The sequence below is a fragment of the Vulpes vulpes genome, chromosome 10 (genome assembly GCF_048418805.1).
Source record: "Vulpes vulpes isolate BD-2025 chromosome 10, VulVul3, whole genome shotgun sequence".
NCBI lineage: Eukaryota > Metazoa > Chordata > Mammalia > Carnivora > Canidae > Vulpes > Vulpes vulpes.
The window spans coordinates 59678422-59698701 of record NC_132789.1 but is presented as its reverse complement, the minus strand read 5'-3'; the positions used below and the strand labels follow the sequence as shown (position 1 = coordinate 59698701).

The window sequence follows — 20280 nt, the reverse complement described above, 5'->3', positions numbered from 1 at the left end:
GACCTACAACCTCACACCTTTGAGAATCTTCAACTATTCTAATGCCTTCAATATCTTAGACTTCTATGCTGCAGACTGAATGCTAACATCCTCCGAAAATTCCTATGTTGACACCAAATGCCTGATGTGATGGTGTTTGGAGGTGGGCCCTTTGGGGAGTGATTTCGTTATGAAGGTGAAGCCTTCATGAATAGGATTAGTGCCCTTATAAAAGAGTTCCCAGAAAGCTGCATTTTTCTGCCATGTGAAGACCCAAAAATAAGATAGCCACCTATAAACCAGGAAGCAGTTTCTCACCTAACACTGAACCTGCTGGTGCTTTGATCTTGGACTATAAGAAATAAGTTTCCATTGAAGACACTCGGCTTATGAAATTGGTATAGCAGCCTAACTGGACTAATACAGTGTTCATAGTCTTCCCCAGTTTTCACAAAAAATACAACATTTATTTGAAGAGAAATTTACTCTAAGCACACAGATGTATAAGAGGCTGTGAAGATACTGGGAAGTCGTTACTAGGCAGAAGGCTTGATTTTTCTTTTTCCTTTCCTCCAGGTATGGGGCAAAAAAAAACCTGACTTGTGGGCAGTCTGGGTGGCTCAGTGGTTGAGCGTCTGCCCTCAGCCCAGGGTGTGATCTTGGGGACCCGGGATCGAGTCCCACGTCGGGCTCCCTGCATGGAGCCTGCTTCTCCCTCTGCCTATGTCTCTGCCTCTCTCTCTGTGTCTCTCATGAATAAATAAATAAAATCTTAAAAAAAAAAAAAAAAACCTGACTTGTTTTCTACTCTACCAACTTACTCCTGAAGGACAGTCTTGAAATCTGCAGGATTCAAGATTTTAATACAAATAGCTAGCTTCAGAAACTCTAGCTGTTGCTCACAAATACTTGAGAATTGGAATATTAAGCATGTAAGTGCAAAGGTCTACTGTAGACATGTGAATGGACCAGTCAAGTTTGTCCTATAAGAAGGGTTGGAATTTGCATGATTTACTATTTGGGTAGATGATAGAAGCAAAATATTTATGCAATGCATTTTAAATTTACATAGTAGAAAAGAAACCCTGCAGTAGAGTAGTAAGAAAAATTATTTAACGTTTTTCTTTTTTCCCCCAATATTTCTTGTTTAGTTCATTACCCTGTCTTAATTCACTGTTTGATCTGTGTAAAACATAGGACTGCTAATCTCATTTTGCCTTAATTGACCAGCCAATCCTATTAAACTTTTCTTTTATCCCAGTCAAGTAATTGATTAAACTGTTCATTGGTTGCTTTCATATTTTGCATATTTAGCCAACGATTTCATAAAGTCACTAATAGAAATAATTACAAGAATATTTAGTGAGCACTTAGGTGTGCCAACTTCTGTACATTGTTTCTCACAGCACCTTTATAAAAAAAAATCCTATTATTCCCACTTTATACATAATGCAACTACAGCTCAGAAGGCTAAATAACTTGCTCAATGTCAAATTGCCAGTAGTGGTAGAGTGGGAATCAAACCCTAATAAAACAGCCCACTTTGGTTCTAAGTAAGTAGCCATTTCTGGCAACTGTTGTTAAACATTTGAATTACCTGGGATGATCTCATTATATAATTTTCATCTCCTCGGACATAGGTCAAATTACTTTGAGATAGACCATCCAAATGCTTAAAGTTATTTTAACGGTAAGTAGGTTAGACAGATTTGAAATGCAAGACTTGTTTTTCCAGGCCATAGCTCCTTTGTAAATAATTCATTATTCATTCAGCAGCTATGTTCAGTGCTACCAGTCACTGAGGGCATTGTGGGAGATATAAATACAGAGCAGAGTCTAGTGAGAGAGAAGGGTGATGTTTGAAGGGTGTAAACAAACTGCTGTTGGCATTTAAAAAAGGGAAAGATGTGTTCTATCAGGATGGATCAGAAAAGACTTCAAAAAGCACTGCTTTTTCCATAGCACTTATCTCCTGGCATGCTAGATGCTAATTTATTGGTTCCCTGTCTCCCCAAATTAAAATGTAAGCTACACAAGGGTAAGGTCTTAAGTCGTTTTGTCCACTGATATAAATCTAATTCCAAGAACAATGCCTAAAACAAAGTAGGGAGACACTATTTGTTCAACAAATGGAGAATATAAGACATCAGCTTGGCCTAAAAATGGATAGTATTTAGGCATTGTTTGAAGGAAGAGTTCCAGGTGAAGGAAATTATTTAAGCAAATAATGGAGGCAGCAAATTATACAGTCTGAAGAACTATGTGCTAATTTGATTAAAGTATAAAAATATAGTGGGAGATAGTCTGGAGGGATCTATGATAGGTAGACCTGAATGATTGACTTAATTTCACAGGCAAATGGATCCCTTGAGATTGGAAGTTTTGAAATATCCTTAAAATCATTCCAGGTAATTGCAGTATAGGAGTAGACGCAGGGTGTACAGATCCCGAAACTAATATAATCTTAGACCCTGGCAAAACAGCCACTTTGATTCAAATAACTAGCCATTTTAGCAAATGTAGTTTGACATTTGAAAAAAAAAAAAGGAACATAAAGAAGGAAAAAATCCATAGGAAATGATGAATACTAAATTAGATATGACCTTTGGCCTTGCCCCTTTCATGTCACAGTGTAAGCAGAGTGGGTGGTAGGAGTCTTCCCGCAGCCCTTCCTCCCCCTGTAGCCCCACCCCCAGTAACCTGCCTACGTGTGGAAGTGATTACAAGCTACATTACATGTATTCTGCTAGACCCAGATTCCCATAACGAAATCTCAGAAATGCCTGTAGCCATCCAGTTGCTGATAAACAAGAAGAGATGAATGATGGCTGTGAAGTCAGAGACTCAGACTGTGACTGACAAATTGTGGCTGAAATACCAGGGATCATGGGAACTCATTTCTAGGACCCTGGAAGAAGACAAAACAAATGAGGGCCCCTGAGGTTTCATTGGCTTCAATGGTTAAGCTGCCTCTGGAACTCTGTTAAGGGAATACGATGAATTGGAAGGAAGATTAGGGGTACTGGACGCAGGCGATGAGGTGGTGGTTGGCGTGGGAGCTGGGAATGGAGCGCAAGAGGCAGGATACCAAGACACCATGTAGAATAGGATTTGGCCATTGTACCAAAGGAAAGAGAGGTCAGAGTTGTCTGAAGTCATACCTCAGGTACTAAGTAGTATCTGGGAGTGAACTGTTCTTAAAGTTGAGACTTTCTCTGTACAGTAAATGCTTTTTTGTTTTAGATTTGAATACCCTACATTTATTAGATTACCGACACTCAAATGATCACAGCTTTGGCCAGTGAAAGTACCTTTGGGGTGGCTTCCAAGTCTTTTGACATGACCCTTGTATTCTTTGGTAGCTTCCCTGCTTTCTGGTTAGATGAGCTGTTCTAGGCCTGTATACTTCCTGCTATTTCTTCAATAAGTACCAGGTTCTTTCAGTGAGAAAGCATATTTTCAAGCCATATCTGGTGCTAGGGATGCTGGTTGCCCCTGGGTCAGTCTTTGTTTCTAGGCCTTGTTAGTGGACAGAATCAAAAAAGGTGTATGTGTATACACATATACATTTATATCTGCATATATTTTGCATCTTAGGCACATTAAATTTTTTTCCCTTACATTTCTAGAGGAAACTGCTCATTGCTTTAAATTTGCTCTGTTATTCTTTAAGCAGTGAAAACAGTAAGTTTTTAAATGGGGTCTTTGTGACATGAATTAGTGTAGCTTTCCCAGGCAACTTATTTATAAAGAGAAATAAACTTCAATACCAGAATTTGGTTGACAAATTAGTAGTTCAGCAAGTGGAAACTGAGCTTTAACACTTTTGAGCTGTTATATTCTAGAATATAAAATGACCCATGCTGCATTAGGGTGACCTTTTGAAGTTTGCAATATTTTTATTAGAGAAAGCACTGAATAACCAGTAATATTGGTTCTAATTTACAGCCACAAACAATGACAACTGTAGTCTATTTATGATGACCTTGTGGCATATAAGGAAAATTTCTCATGCTTTAATAATTTACTATATAATTAAAATATAATTACACAGAAGAGAAAATTTTTAAAAATTCCTATTCAGTTGTGGAAATCCTTCAGTTGACTTAGCTTTTGAGCAAGAGAACACTTTAAAAAAAAAAAAAACAAACAAGTTTAGATTATATAGAACTTTAAATCTAAAAGTCTCCTCTACCTCCAACATAAACTGTAGAAATAAATGTGTTCCTTTGGGGAATCCATCCTCAAATAGATTTTGTTTACTTATATTTTAAATGCTGCATCTTTAATAGAACAGCATTACTAAAAATTATGTTAGACTATCAAAATCCTAATAAATAAGTCTTAGTTAAAATACCATTTTCCCGTCATGGGTAAATTTTGGTTAAAAAAACAAAACACCTCACAAAAAAACCAATGATCATAGGCATTGCCTTTTACAGGAGAAGAAAAAAAGTCCAGCTTTCAATGCTGTAGAACTAGTTATTGATACTCTGGCTGTGAAATGGGAAAATAAATTTCATCTTTTATGTCAATTCCAATAAATTGAGAGTGGCTTCTGGAGCACTGTGTTGGGATGGGTTCTGAGACCACTTCTAATTCTCCATGGAAAGGGAGCTGTGCTCAATAAGGAGTGGGGAGTCGCAGCATGTGTGCTATGCATTTGATATCCATGATGAAACCACATTTAGAAAAGCCCAGTAAACATCAGTCTTACCAGATAAGCCACCCACGTCCATCTTCTTCAGGTTCTTTGCCTCCAGAATGACAACAGTCAGCTTGCCAGCAGTTGGGACATAGCGAAGGGAGAAGCAAATATCGCCCAATTTCTCTTGCTGTGAAAACCAATAAGAGACCATAAGTAACTTTTTGAACAAAGGTAAATGTCGTTTGTACACATTCATGGCAAATTCCTCAGGAGGAGGATTAGGACAATTAGAGTGTGAAAACTCTTAGGTTCATTGGCTTTTACCCAGTGGTCTTTCATTCACTGCGGTATGAAGAGTGATTGTAACCCATTTCAGTTTTATTTTTTTTTTTTTAATTTTTATTTATTTATGATAGTCACACACGCACAGAGAGAGAGAGAGGCAGAGACACAGGCAGAGGGAGAAGCAGGCTCCATGCACCGGGAGCCTGACGTGGGATTCGATCCCGGGTCTCCAGGATCGTGCTCTGGGCCAAAGGCAGGCGCCAAACCGCTGCGCCACCCAGGGTTCCCCCCCATTTCAGTTTTAAATAGCTCATCTATACTTTATCATTCATCAAAATATATCCATAATTCAAAAGTTCAGGAAATGAGACTGAGATGACTTTTTTAGAAACTCTACTCTGAATAGCACTGCAACGCTCTTGGCAAAATTTCATGACTTTATTAAATAGTTTTGAAAAGAGCCTAACACTCCTTTAGTAGAATCAACCTACCTAAATTTTTGTCTTTTTACATTTCAGATAGGATTATGTCTAATAATTTATATTTAGATTTTTGGAGAAAGGATTGGTATATGTGTTAGATTGAATTTTTTTTCAAGATTTAGCTCTTCCATTTATTTTTAAGTAAACGTTATACCCAACATAGGGCTTGAACTCACAACCCTGAGATCAGGAGTCTCACACTCTGCCGACTGAGCCAGGAGGGTGCCCCTGGACTGAATTGTTAATGGGAAACTCCAAATTCCTAGTAGCCAAGAGGCACCAAGTACAAGTTTTTCAGTCTTACTCATTTCAAGTGAGATCCAACTTTTCCCCCTTATTCTAATATTTGTACAAATCTAAGCAGCATGTTGGAAAATTGAAATAAGCAGTAATACAGTGCATCTCTTAGCCCCTCCTGTTGTTTCATGGTCATCCTGATCCAAGAAACATTCACAATCCTGTATCTCTGGCATTTCTGAACATTTCATTCAGGGTTTAAAAAAATGATATAGAGAACTTTGACTTTTTTCCAGAAAGAAATATGGGTTCTTATACCATAAGTCTCTTACTTAATAAATTAAGAACCATGATATTGTTCAACATGAGAATTCTTGAATTCACATTTATAAGCATAAGAGTGGGCAGGAGGCTGAAGGTATCTAGATTGCTTTCTGATACAAGGAATTAGGTATACAGCAAACTAATGTTTATTTCTTAGAATGTGCTCTCCCTACCCCCTCATAAAAAAGTGAATTCTGATTCCAAAGATGATGGTTGTGTCAGACTTCTGCAGATAGGCTCAACACAAGAATAAGGTGCAGAAGGCCTTCTCATGTTATGTTCTTATTAGAACTATATCTAATAACCTCATGTATATGTTAAATCAGCCCGTGTCCCCAGTGTGGATATAATCGCCTAGATATAATCTAACAATTTAAGGAAATATAATTTCTTTTACTGGGTATTCATTATATCCATCTGTAAAAAAGGAAAGGGTATGGGGCACCTGGGTGGTGCAGTGGGTTAAGTGTCTGACTCTGGATAGCAGGCTCAGGTTGTGATCTCAGGGTCATGAGGTGGAGCCCAAGCAGGGCTCCACGCTCAGCGGGGAGTCCCCTTGTCACTCCCTCTCCCCCTCCTCTTCTGTCCCTCCCCTGCCCTGTGTACTGTGTGATGTTCTTGCTCTCTCAAAGAAATAAATCTTAAAAAAAAAAAAAAAAGAGGAAAGGGTATCCGTCTGTTCTGATTTTCTATAGCTGAGAAGTTACCATTCTGTGTGTGGTTGGGGGGTGGGGAGAGGGTCAGGGAGAGGGATAGATTTTCTGCCTCAGTAATGCTTTATTGAAAATATCACCATGTGTGTTTATAACCCCAGTTCTTTGATTCTTTGAGTCCTCTCAGCACCTTACCCATATATCTATTATGTCACTGAAGACTCTTGTTTTTGTTCTATTGTGCACACATCTGAATATTCCCACATGACTGCAAACTCCTTGAAACTGGTCCTTGGCTGAATTACCACTTACCATGCATTTCAAAAAGTAAATGGAATTTTGAATACTATCCCTGGTTTGAATTATCTAGGTCCTCTCTCCCTTCCATTAGTGTAGATAATAGTTACTTAATGGGCTAAATTCCCCCAAAGTACCTACTTACTCCCTAGGAATTTACACATGAGGAGAATCTAGTAGAGTGCATTCTTTTTCATGGTCTTTGAAAATACAGAATGGGAATAAATATCATAAATTAATACAAAGTGTGGACGAATTCATCTGAACCTTATAAATGTAAATGAACAAAATTGCAGTTCAAAAATACTTACTAGGAGGAGGGTTCTTTTTGCAGGATTCTATCTTTTTGCCACAATACCCTCCCTGGGAAACTCACTCTGTTGCAGAACCAGGTTACTCTAACCATTCTAGTTACGTAGGCATTTTAGACATGACTGTTCTCTTTTAAATGGCCTCTCTCTATAGCCCACAGTTTAAATCTATGATTAATGGCATCTCAGCACCATTTTCAGATTTACACTTAACTCCTTAATTTAGGAACCTGAATGTATAAAATTTCACTTGCCTATAAAATTGTACCTGGTATGCTAAAATAAACATGTATTTTTATACTAATCTATTGAAGTTACTTTGCAGCGTTTGAAAATCTTAGTACTTCTGTATCTATAAGCCACTTGAAAGCTAATCACTATTCTGGAATTTGTGTTCTTTGTGGCATCAAGCAGGTAAACAGAAACTCATTCTTTAGAAAAAGGCAAAGAAAGTATTTAGCTCATATGAACCTTTATCTTATGAGTTATATTTTTTGAGTTGTAAGGATCTAAGGTAGAAATATATGCGTTTTTCTAATTCTTTAAAAAACAGCTTTAATGATAGTATAAAACAAATTTTCAGAATTGGGACAACCACATGCTGGTTTGACTCTTGATTAATTGGGTTTAGGACATTTCCTAATATGATTGCGATGTGTTTTTTCATATGATGTGGATGAGGTGGGAACCTGAAATTCTCGTGAAGCAAACAGAGCAGGGATGTGCGTCATGGGGAGGCTCTGAAACCACCCTCCTAGGTCCATGTCTGGCCGAGCTGCACTTGTGCCGACGACCCCTTCTGAAGATGTGTTCTCCTTGGCCGCAGCTGAAACAAGCCTTGGGTCTGAGGCTTACATCATAAGTGTGTGTTGTTACTTCAGAATCTTAGATTGAGATGCTCATACTGGTATGAGGTGTGGGAAAACAAGTAGTTTCTTTCCTTCTAATAAGTCTTTCACTGAACTTCTGTGATTGGATGAAGATGTGCTTCTCTTTTTGAGTCTTGTTCTAACATCTGAAGGTTTTACTCTCTCTCTCTTGTAACTGGCACAGAAGGACTGGAATGATCTGAGAGCTTTATGGACAGTTTCATGTCAGCCTCTCAGTTCATAGTTTTCACATGTCCATTTGCAAGAAAGATGGTTGGGTAGCAATATACTCCTTTCATAGCAATGTGTATGTGTATCACTTTAAAGTGATATGTGTATCACTTTAAAGTTCGAGAAACCAAGATTTTCGATATTTAAAAAAAAAAAAAGCTTTCTTTAGTGGGGTTGTGGTAATGGGGAAACCGAAGTGGTCCTTGGAAAACTTACATAGAAAGATGATCCCCAGATCTACATCTCAGGATCCATACTTCTCGACAATTCCATCTTGTTTTCTCTACAACAGCCCTGTGAATTACGTACCGTCGTGTGCCTTTTATACATAAAGAGCCTAAGCCTCAGAGGTTACATAACGATTACATAGGCATCTCAGTGTGGGACTGAAGCAAGGTCCTTTGACTCAAAATAATGAGTTTTCTTTACTTTCAGACTGCCATCTGGAATGACAAACTAATTCTCCAACTGAGCACCCACTCAGATACTTCACTCTCACTTTAAATTCATGTAACTAAATGGTTGTTTATCACCAAATCTTCCCCTTGCCTGTTCTCCTCTCCAACATTCCTTTCTGTCAAGGTGACTAAGTAGTCCGTTTCCAGTGACCAATGTTCCTTCTATTGTTTAGTCCTTCAGCCCACAGATCTTGACATTTGTCAATGTCTCTCTAATTGGATTTTTAAATTTTACTTAATTTTTCCCTATCATCCTCATCAATATGACCTCTACCCTCATCACCTTTACCTCTGCTATGACTTCTATCTCTACTGTGATACTTGCCACTGTCACCATCACCACCACCACCTCCATCACTTCACTTCCACTTTGTTTGAAATCAAGCTCTAAACACATCTGTCATCTTTTTCCTGCAGCAGTCTGAGGAAGGATCTCATCAGTCATAGTCTCTCCAAAGTCCAGTGTAGACTGTATATTAATGCCAGGCTAATCTTTGGAAAGGTCCAGACCCATTTTTCCTGACTTTTAAGAAGCTCTGTACTTTGTCTCTGCCCCAGCTATCTAAAACTTCTTCTTCTACTTTACTGTCTGCTCAACCTTCAGGATATATTTTGAATCTGACCTCACCTCCCTACTTAAAGGCCCCTCACTCCACTACAGGCAGAGAGCCCAACCCTCTTGATTTGCAAGAGACTATTGGTTTTAGCCCTAAAAGTCCTGTATACCCCGAGAAGCCTCAGACCCAGGTAAACTGTAATGATTCATAACCTTAAACCTGGGTTCTCGTTTCTGGCTTAGACCTCAATAGTAGCCTCCTAATAGCCTTTCTGCTTCCAGTCTTTCTCCTTTCTAGATTCTTTCTCACCCACTGGGAGAGAGATCCTTTTAAAATGGAAATCTGATCATGAGTTAGTCTTACTCAGAGCCCTTCCATGTCTTCCCATTTGACTTAGAATAATCTGTATTCCTTAAACAAAAAGATCTATGTGGTATGACCCCCACCTCATATTGTGCTCCTGATCTTCTTCTCAAGACATGCCAGGCACACCTCTACCTCAGGACCTTTGTTTTTGGTGTTCCTTCTGTCTGCGATATTCTTCCCCCAGATACCATCATGGATTGTCCCATTAGTTTGTATAGCTTTCTGCTTACATGTCACTTCTTTAGAGTTTTTATATGGCCATCGTATCTAAAGTCCTATCTGCTTCTAAACATACACACCACCTTTCCCTTTGCCCTGCTTTTTCATCCGAGCACACGTTACTTAAAGTTCTATGATGTTTGTGTAGGTTTTCCCCACTAGAATATCAGGCCTACAAGAGAAGAGAAGTGTTTTTTTTTTTTTTTCCCTGATTGTTATGTTCTAAGTTCTAGAATGGTGGCTGGCACAGAGTCAAGGTCCGTATATGCCTGTTGAATGAATAAATGTAGCTTGCCTTCTGTCAAATACAGTGAGGTCGGTCCCCACGTCATCCTCTATCGCTACAGGTGAAGTTCTCCAGGGAAGCAGACACAGAGATTTGCAAGTGGGAAGTTTATTGTGTTGTGTCCTTTGGATCAAAACTTGTGGGCGAGTGCAGGAAGCAGAACTGCACAGGTGGAAAAGCTGGGCTGTGATGTAGTCCTATCAGAGGTCTCAGCCAATCCTATGGGGAGCTCTGGAGCTAGGATAGCTCTTCAGATTAAGTTCTGAATTCTTAAAAGGGGTGAAATTTTTATGCTTCTGAATCCACCAGTCATTGGATGTGGGCTGTCTCCCACTTCTTGGGCTAGGGCTCTCTTCTCCTGAGGGTGATGTTGAGAAGAAGGAACCCAGTTATGGGCCACCAGCCATCAACACTCTAGGCAGCCAGTGGAATAAATACTTTGTTCATAAAGATGGTGCAAGATTGGTGTGTGGGGGGCACAGTTCACCAAAGTGATTACTGCATTTCTGAGTTCTGTTCCTTTTCACCGCCAAATTTTTGCATAGTCAGGAAATCCATCTGCAATTTCTTTAGTCCTTTCTGCCTAACAAAATTATTCCGATCTTTAAGCCTTAGTCCAAGTTTGTATCTTTAACAAAGTATTCCCTTACTATGCTAGCCCCTGTAGGTTTCTGCTAGCAGTTGCTTTATAGCCAGCAGCATTGTGCCTAGAGTGGGTTTTTTTTCCTATTTATTTCATATATGAGTTTCCCTCATCCTAAACTCCAGAGAAGCAGGGATTGTACTTCATAAGCTCTTATTATGTGCCTTCTTAAGTTGTATAAATAACCGTTGTTTTGAAATGAGCACCTCACCAACAGTTTGTTTGTAAACAGCATGGACCCTAGTGCTTTATCAACATCATATACAGTTTAATCAACGAGTAATCTAATGAATTTATTTGGAGCTCCTTCTTTGTACCTTATGCCATAGACATCGCCATGTTAGCCCTTTCATAAAACTAGAAGTGAAAACATTTCTGGAAATGTATTTTTTATCAGATAATTTCAAAACCCTATAGAGTTGCAGCCAAAAGATGAGTGCTTTTGCTCATGTGATTATCTCACGAAGGGTCCTTATTACTATTAGGAATTTCAGCTTTATGTATAATTTATTTTAGTCAATTGCCTTGATCACTAGGTGGAAACTGCCAGTTAGTGTGAGAAAGTTCCAACTGGGAGATTCAGAGAAATTAACCTGCTCTTTTAGAATATGGAGCTGACAATCAGAAAGAACCTTTGTTCTGAGCAGCTTGATAATTCTGTTATTTTTTTTAAAGCAGCCACTGAATAGAGTAGACACAAATTAATGATTTAATAGACAACTACAGCAATGCCTTTCCTTTTTGAAAAGCATTATATATAGATATTAGAACAGAGGTCATTGCCAACACATAAATAAAAAGCTTGATTTAAAATGAATATTTATTTGATGGCTTCTACAGCACCATCAATCATTTTACGTCTGAAAAGAGGGGCTCATTTTAGTGACCTTTGCAAATGGAGCTAAGTTCGCGAGCTTGTTGGAAATGCTGTACTCTTGAATGAGTTTTAAAAGGTACCTGAATTGACTTAATGCTGTGACATTTTACAAGGACATATTCTATTTATGTTAATCTTAAGATTTTTCTATGTGTCAAATTGGTGAGTTTCTCCGAGTACAGGGTTTTTCTCTGAGGTTGGAAGTCTATTTAGAGGTGACAAATAAAAAATGGCAGTCCAAAAATCTCAAAATGAAAATTCGGATTATTTGCATATTCTTCATTTATAAAAATACGAGGACATTCTCCAGTTATAAAAGGGATAATGTCAAGTTTCTCATCTTAATAAGAATAGCTTTAAATATATTCTTTGGGTGGTAGTAGCTTTCAAATTCATTTTATTCCCATAACTGTACTCATACCACTAACCTATCTGCCAAATCAGTATTTACATCTAATGGTCCAGATGGTCACAGTATTAAATGTTGCTGTGGATATACTGAGGCTAAAAAGACCAAATCTGGCTTTGTGTACAAATATGCAGTGAATTGCTCAGGTGAATGAGACAGTGTATTTTGTCTTTGAATACTTTATGAGGATACTATATAAATTAACTCTGGATTCATTTAATTATTTCATTTCTTACTTAAAAAAATAGGTTCTACCAAAGACTCTTCTAGTCCAATTTCCATGGATACTTAAATGAATAAGGGGACTTTATGAAGTTCTGAATGTAGTGGAGTGACAGATTTATATGGAGAATAATAATAATAATACATTGCAACTGTACCACAGAGGTGGCACCAATGCTATGGGAGCAAAGAGAAGGCTGGAACTTCCTAGGGTCTAGTAACAGAACTGAAGAGGGGAGGACTTTACTTGGAAATTTTTACATCTGATAATCATCATCCATTTCTCTGACCACCCCAAATGCACATTCTTTGCAAAACTTAGGTACTTGCCATGCAAATGTAGTGTTAAAACAGGTGGTCTAGCTCTCCCCTTTCAGTCAAAGCTGTTATGGGGGTGGGCAGTGATAAATAAATGTCCTGGGGTAGCCAGTGCCTAAGCTGATATATGAAGGTCAACCGGAAGAGTCAGCGTGAACCGTGTAGAGGAGAGGGCAAAAAATATTCTTGACACAAAGATGCACCTGCAAAGTCTTGATACCACTTAAACCAAGTCACTCTGCTACAAGTGTAAAATTCATATAATTAAATATAGATACCTGCTTTATGATTTAGATCTTCAAAATTTTCTCTTAATACATTTATTGTCAATAGGAGATACACTTGTAGTCCTTTTAGAAATAATAGAAACATAGATATTCTGACATGATCAAAATAAGAATGATGAAAGTAGAAAGTCAAAATGCTTGTTAAAAAGAAGTACAGAATGGTGAAAAGATCAGTAGACTGAGATGTGGGTATTTACTATTTGCTCATTCAACAGATATTTATTGGACATCTCCTATACAGACACTGGGACACAATAAAGCACACAAAAATCAATGGGCAAAATAACATAGTAGATACAAGGCAAAGTGATTCTAAGAGTGCCTGGCACATGTAATACCAAGCACTCACATACTGCATTTTCACAAAAATCCTATTTCAACGGACTTCTTCTCTAGATAGTGCCACATCCCTCTGCTCCTTTTCAGAGCCAAACTTCTTGAGTGAATTGGTGGCCATCACTGTCCCTATTTATTCAGGTTTCACTGATTTTGCCTCCATTTTATTGAAATAGCTGCTGCTAACAGCTGTTTCAGATGGCATCCATCTTGGTAAACCATAAATATTTTTTCAACCTGAAGTCTCAGCAGAAATTTGTTGACATCCCTCTCTTTTGGGGTTCTGTAATACAATGCTTTCTTGATTTGTTTATCTGGCTCTCTGGCCACTCATCCTTGGTCTTGGTCTTTCTCAAGCTTTAGTCCTAAGCCACATCTTTTCTTCATAATCTAATAGAGGCTTGCCCTGGAGATCCTTGCGAGTTTGCTCACAGACTACCACAATAAAGCAAATACCACAATAAAGTGAATCAAGTGGACTTTTTGGTTTCTGGTGCATAAAGAAGTTTATTTTATTTTATTTTATTTTATTTTTTTATTTATGATAGTCACACAGAGAGAGAGAGAGAGAGAGGCAGAGACACAGGCAGAGGGAGAAGCAGGCTCCATGCACTGGGAGCCCGACGTGGGATTCGATCCCGGGTCTCCAGGATCGCACCCTGGGCCAAAGGCAGGCGCCAAACCACTGCGCCACCCAGGGATCCCCTCGTAAAGAAGTTTATACCGTACAGCAGTCTATTAAGTGTACAGTAGCATTATGTCTAAAAAATGTAGATACCTTAATTCTCTGTTACCAAAAAATGCTAACCATTACCTGAGTGTTCAACATATTGTACTCACTGATCACAGATCACCATAACAAATATAATGGAAAAGTTTGACGTATTGTAAGGATTACCAAAATGTGACTGGGACACAAAGTGAGCAAATGCTGTTGGAAAAATGGCACTGATAGACTTGCTTCACAAACCTTCAATTTGTAAAAAGCTCAGTAAAGTGCAATAAAACAAATATGCATGCATTATCCCTGTCTGTAGCTTTAATAACAAAGTAGATGTGATTGCCATGTGCCAAGTTGTATCTTCACTTTAGATATTTTGTCTGAGTTCCAAACTCATATCCAACTGTCTACTTGTCATTTCCACATTAAGAGTATTTCACACACATCTTTGATCCAAATTCCAAAAACTGAATTCATGATCTTTTTCACAAACCTGGTTCACTCTGTTTCAGTAATTGCTACCAGCCTCCAGCTACTTGCTCAAGCCAGAAAACTGGGCATTACTTTTGACCACTAACTACTTTAGAGTTCAGATTTTATCTGTTGGAAGTCTCTCAAGTGGGTTCACTTGTTTTCATCCTTACCCACTAAATCTCATATTCCAACATTAGAATATTCACCACTCAAATCCAATAATTGGTCACCTAGATTATTCCAGTTGTTTTAGCTGGTCTCCTTAAAATTTACTTCTGAAATACAGTGGGCAGAACCACCTTTTAAATAACAAATCTCAAGGGCAGCCCCGGTGGCGCAGCGGTTTGGCGCTGCCTGCAGCCCGGGGTGTGATCCTGGAGACCCAGGATCGAGTCCCACATCGGGTTTCCTGCATGGAGCCTGCTTCTCCCTCTGCCTGTGTCTCTGCCTCTCTCTTTGCTCTCTCTGAATGAATAAATGAATAAATAAAAAATAAATAAATAACAAATCTCAAAATCATCTTGTCTATCTAGGAATAAAGACCCCACATCTTTACCATCAGTAATAATATTCTTCAAGATTTGGCTCCTACTTACTCCTCCGCCTTCTCTCATGGCACTTGGCCCTGCTCTGTGCTCTAGCCACATCAGTCATCTTCATAGGATCAAATATGTCATGTTAACTGCATACTCAGAACCATCTCATAAACTGTTCCTTTTGCTTGGCACATTCTGTCCTCTCTCTCTTTTTTTAAAAAAAATATTTTAAAAATGTATTCATGAGAGACACAGAGAGAGGCAGAGATATAGGTGGAGAGAGAAGCAGGGAGCCTGATGTGGGACTTGATCCCAGGACCCCGGGATCACAACTTGATTCCACAACCCCGTGATCATGACTTGAGCCAAAGGCAGATGCTCAACCACTGAGCCCCCCAGGTGTCCCGACATTCTGTTCTCTTTTTGTTCACCCTTTGCTTGATTAACTTATACTCGTCTTTCAGACAGCACTTCAATGTTTATTTAGAGAAGCCTTCCCTGACTTATCAGATTACAAAAGGCCCTTTTTATATATTCTTTAGTAGCCCTCCATACTCTTCTTTGAAATATTGATTATATAATCATGTATTATAATCACGTACGATACCTGCAATCATGAACAGCAATCATGTATTTGTGTGATTATTGCATTGCATCTCACTCCCATAAATTTGATCATTTTTGCAAAGTGTCCTTTTATCTGTATGCATAGTGCTTAGCCCATAGTACATATTTATTGAGCCAAAGAATGAATAATGTTTACCGAATTCTTTACTCTGTCAGAGACTACTAGCTGTTTGTCAGAATTTACAAGTAGGATTAGTAATCCATTTCACTTTCTGTGGTTTGCAGAAAATGAGAAACACTTAATCTTACACTTAATTCAGTTTACCAAACACTTATATTTTCAATATGTCAGTCATGGTGCAATGTACTGGGGAAAAAAGGCTGACTAAAGCTTGCTCTTGCCCTTAAGAGACTTATCCTTTGCTAGGGAGAATAGACATAAAATAGAAGTTCAACATAAAATGGTAAGTGCCATTATAGAAACATATCTTAGGAAGAACCACTTTAGAGAAGGTAGAGGAATTTGTTTTGGTTAATTTCATATGTGAATTTTGAGTTGGAGGGTAGGGGAATGTGAAAAGAATATAGAATATGATGCCTAAAATATCACCATTCATACCCTTTTGGTAAGCTCTAGATTGCTAGGAGTCCTTTAAAATGATATGAAATACTGTTTTGCCCCCTAGTGGATGATATGACAATCAATCACAATATTACATTTTAGTTGATAGTTTCTTGGAATATGGAAGATTTAACTGAGTGGAAATGAGCAACAATGAAGGTGATTCTGGTTATGTCTATAACTTGAGTATAGACATACTCATACTCATATATGAGTATGAGGACATGTGAAGAAAGGAAATAATGGAAGACAGTTTAGAAGGTATCCAAAGACAAACGTTTACCAAGTTACCTTGCCCCATTAATGTTCTTCCTATATTAACTACATGTCCTTGATTTCCTGGGACAGGCCTAATTTTCAATATTCCATTTTCTTGTCCACATGTGACTTTGAGGCTCTGTGGTAAAGTGGATCCTGAACACTGGTTCCCGTAATTCAAATAACTAATTTAATCTTCTATAGTGAAATGTAGATACCAAGTAATTTTGAAGTATGGGCAACATATTTCTAAATAAAAATGCAGATTTGACCTCTGCACTTAAAAGGAAGCATTGCTAGGAAATATTATGTGGAAGGTGGGCCATTGATCCTGGAGCATTCATTAAAAACAACAACAACAACAATGCCAGATAATCCTTGGAAGGGATTGTTGGGCACTTTTCACCCTGAGAAGTGTTCTCTCTTTACAGCAGAGATGTGCACTTGAATGATTTCTACATAGTCTTCTACTGATAGAGCAGCATTAAATTTTTACCAATCACGGCAACAGCAAAGACTTTGTATCCTGACCTTCTGTTGCTCGTAGTTATGTTTACTTGTGCACCCCAACTAACTTGAAAGGACACTATGGGGTAATGGAGTGTTGACAGAGAAAATTCAGTAGCCAAGGTGCTGTTTTTAATCCAAAGAATACTTTTCCCTTTTTAGTTCCAGGATGCTGGTGACCAAGGGGGAAATCTGGAGGAAATGGCAGTGCCACACAATTAGGAAGCCTCATTGGCACGGTAAGTTTTTCCTTCTCCTCCTCACGGAGGGCTGGGTAAAAAAAAATGAGATGGAATGCTGAGCAGACCCAAGCTGTGCTGCTCACCAGCTCTAGGGGACGCTCTAAGCAAATTCTTCCCTTCGTGTTGAACTATATAAGTAGCACTTGCTGTATCTTCCTGTGAGGATTACATAAGATCTACATGTGAGCCTGAGGTGGGGGGACACAAAATCCAGGAGAGAACTGAAAGGAAGGTGATAAAAAGAGTGTGGTATAGATAGGAGAGTCACACAGAAGCTGGTGAAGAGAGAAAAGCTACTTAATAGCAAGGTTAGGGAGCAGCTTCTCCACTCTGGCTTCATTCAGCTGGCCAATGAGTCTGTCCATAGCAAATGGGAGCCTTGGAGAAAAGAGAAGGTGGAGAAGAAAAGCTGATGAATTGGGGTTGGGGAGGCAAGGCAGTGGGAAAAAATAGAGAAAGGAATAGAAGGGAGAGAAAAAATTGGAGGATGAGAGTAAGGAAAAAAAAGTTTATCTATTTCATCTTCTATTAGAAAGAGGGCAGAAGGAAGGAGATGATAAGGAAAATCAAACAGCTTGGGAATAGTAAGAAAAGCAGTGGGAGGATTTTGAAAGTTTTTTATGTCAACTCAACTCATAAGAGATGAGACCTGCTGCCTGGTGAGGGACTGTAGGGGTGGGACCTTAATTATTAGTTCAACTGGGAAGAACCCAGGAGACGTATTTGCAGTAATTCAGGTCCACAGACATAAAGAATTTGATTGAATCTCAGATGACAGGATATATTTTGTAGACTGTGTCAGAAGGAAAAGCACAAAGCACTGTGGTGATTTCCCTGAACCAAGCTAAATCTAGACTGTTGGTTCTCTCGCAGATTGAAGTAGGAGATACAGGTTAGAGCAGTCTCATTGGAAAAAGATTCTATGATATGTTGGAGTTCCATTAATGGCAGCAGAGAGATTTGACATTAGAATAGGGAAATAGAAAAGTGTGAAATAGGAAGCCATTGAGAAGAACATGGGCATTCTAGCTTCTAGTTGCTTTTAATCCAGAACAGAGATGCATTCTGGTGGTGGCTGGAACAGCCTGAGATGCCCTTTACATGTATGCCAACAAATCGTATGAGGAAAAAATACCTGAGGATAAAAAGTTGTAAATAAAAATAAGGTAGCATGGGGAGTTTAGCAAGAAGGGAAAGTATGTGTTTTGGGGTAGATGGCCCCTAAAAGTTGCTGTTTGGGTACCTTTTGGTAAGATGTAGGAAATTATTTTTGACCGAAAGGAAAATATTATCAATGTTTACAATAAAGAGAGGGAAGTTAACACTCCAGAAGAGATTGGTTGGGGAAGAGGAGGTTGATACTCATTAATGGGGGGAAGACTACCACCCAGAGTGGGGGAATGGATTCTTGGAAAGGGAAAACATGGGTGTGAATGTGTAGCGGGAAAGACAAAAGCTAAAAAAGACCAGCTTTGTGAATGGGCCTGGCTCTCCCAGTCTTCATGAGCAAGGAGAACTAAGATGGCAGAAATGTAAGCATCCGGGTGAAACACAGCCAGCTTTTAGATAGACTCTTGGAAATGTTGGTCTCATTTTGAAAAGATGTTTAAAAGTACAAACAGCATTTATGCCGATGATGCCTGAGTAGGCAGCCAAGTCCATGGACATAAAAAGGAAAATTATAAAAGTATTGTACAAAGCAGTGTCAAGGGAGTTACACACTATGGAGCAGAGACATTACTACCTGAAAGCGATTTCATTTGGGTTTGCACGAAAGAGGACAAGAGCTCTACTTGCATGCTCTTGATTGCCCCGTGTTCTACTGTGCCTTCAATCTTTGGACATGCTCTTGCTTTGCCTGGTATAACCTTCCTCCCTTTGTTTTTCTACTGGATTCCTACTTATTTCTCAACTGTTACCTCTTTGAGTCTCTACTATACTCTGAGTCTGGCCCTTCTTCCCTCTTTGTGCTTCCACCACACCTTTCCAAACTCTCAGTGTAGCACTTGTAGTACTATTCTCTACATATCTGTTTACCTGTCTGCCTCTTTCATTAAAGAAGCCCTGTGTTTTAATCAGTTTTGACTAACAGTGTGTCTGCCGTATGGCTAAACGTCAGTATAAAGGGTCAGATCAAGAGAGATTGTGTCTTACTGTAGGAAGGGCAGAGGACAGAGAAAGATGACAATTCTTCATTTGTGTGTTATGGTAGGAAAAGTTTGCAATTAGTTGGTCAAGACTGAGAGGGAAAAATGAAAGGCTATGTTATATGCACTAGTGATGGAGAAAAACTAGGTCTAGCACATAGCACATTTTTTTTAGAGTTAAAATATCATTTAGATTTCTTATGAAAAGCAAAAAAATGGAAGTAGCGTTTTGGGAGAAGGCTTTCTGGGAGAAGGTATGCCAAAAGCAATGGATAAAGATCATTGGGAAAATAACTTGACAGAGTAAAAATGTAGAAAAGGCAAACAGATAACACAATTTGGGAGGAGTCAGTAGGCTTTAAAAATGATAACATGAGTAACACTGGGAATTTCTCTAGTTTGATGGTAGGAGAGAAATTGTAACCAGATTAATATAATAACTACCTTTGATGATAAATGCTAAGAATAAAATGAGATCAAAGATATAAAAGAGCTTTGAAATAGTAATCTGTAAATGAAAGGTATTAACATTATTTTTCTTGCTAACTTGATAACAGAATAAAATTTAAAAAAAAATTCCTCTACTTCTTTGCTTCATTATTACCTTTTTTTAGACATCAAGTAGCTGGATCTTGTAAAGATGCAAAAGAACCCTCTGTTACTTGATGACTTAATAGCTGAGGTGGAATATTTGAATTTCTGAGTTGGTATAAAAGTCAATTAAGACTATGGCCACTTTAGTTATTTCCAGGGGAATAATAACCCTCTATAGATGGAATGCTATGGGAATTGTAAGGAATTCCTTACCTGAAATAAAGTTTTTGTGCTATAGGCCTGTTGTACCGACTTGGTAGTTTCATAGAGTCACTGTGAAAACCATCTCATCAGATTGTGGGCAATAGAAACAGTCTT

General features: G+C 38.5%; 1 protein-coding gene across 6 annotated transcripts in view; it reads right to left on the bottom strand.

The window, feature by feature from the left end:
• SYT1 (synaptotagmin 1) overlaps positions 1–20280 on the bottom strand; it is a 531062-nt gene that overhangs the window by 90618 nt on the left and 420164 nt on the right. For all 6 annotated transcript variants that reach the window (XM_025992159.2, XM_025992158.2, XM_072724441.1 and 3 more), the window contains one exon: positions 4697–4814. In XM_025992159.2, the coding sequence (XP_025847944.1) occupies positions 4697–4814 (118 nt within the window). The remainder of the gene's footprint in view (positions 1–4696; positions 4815–20280) is intronic.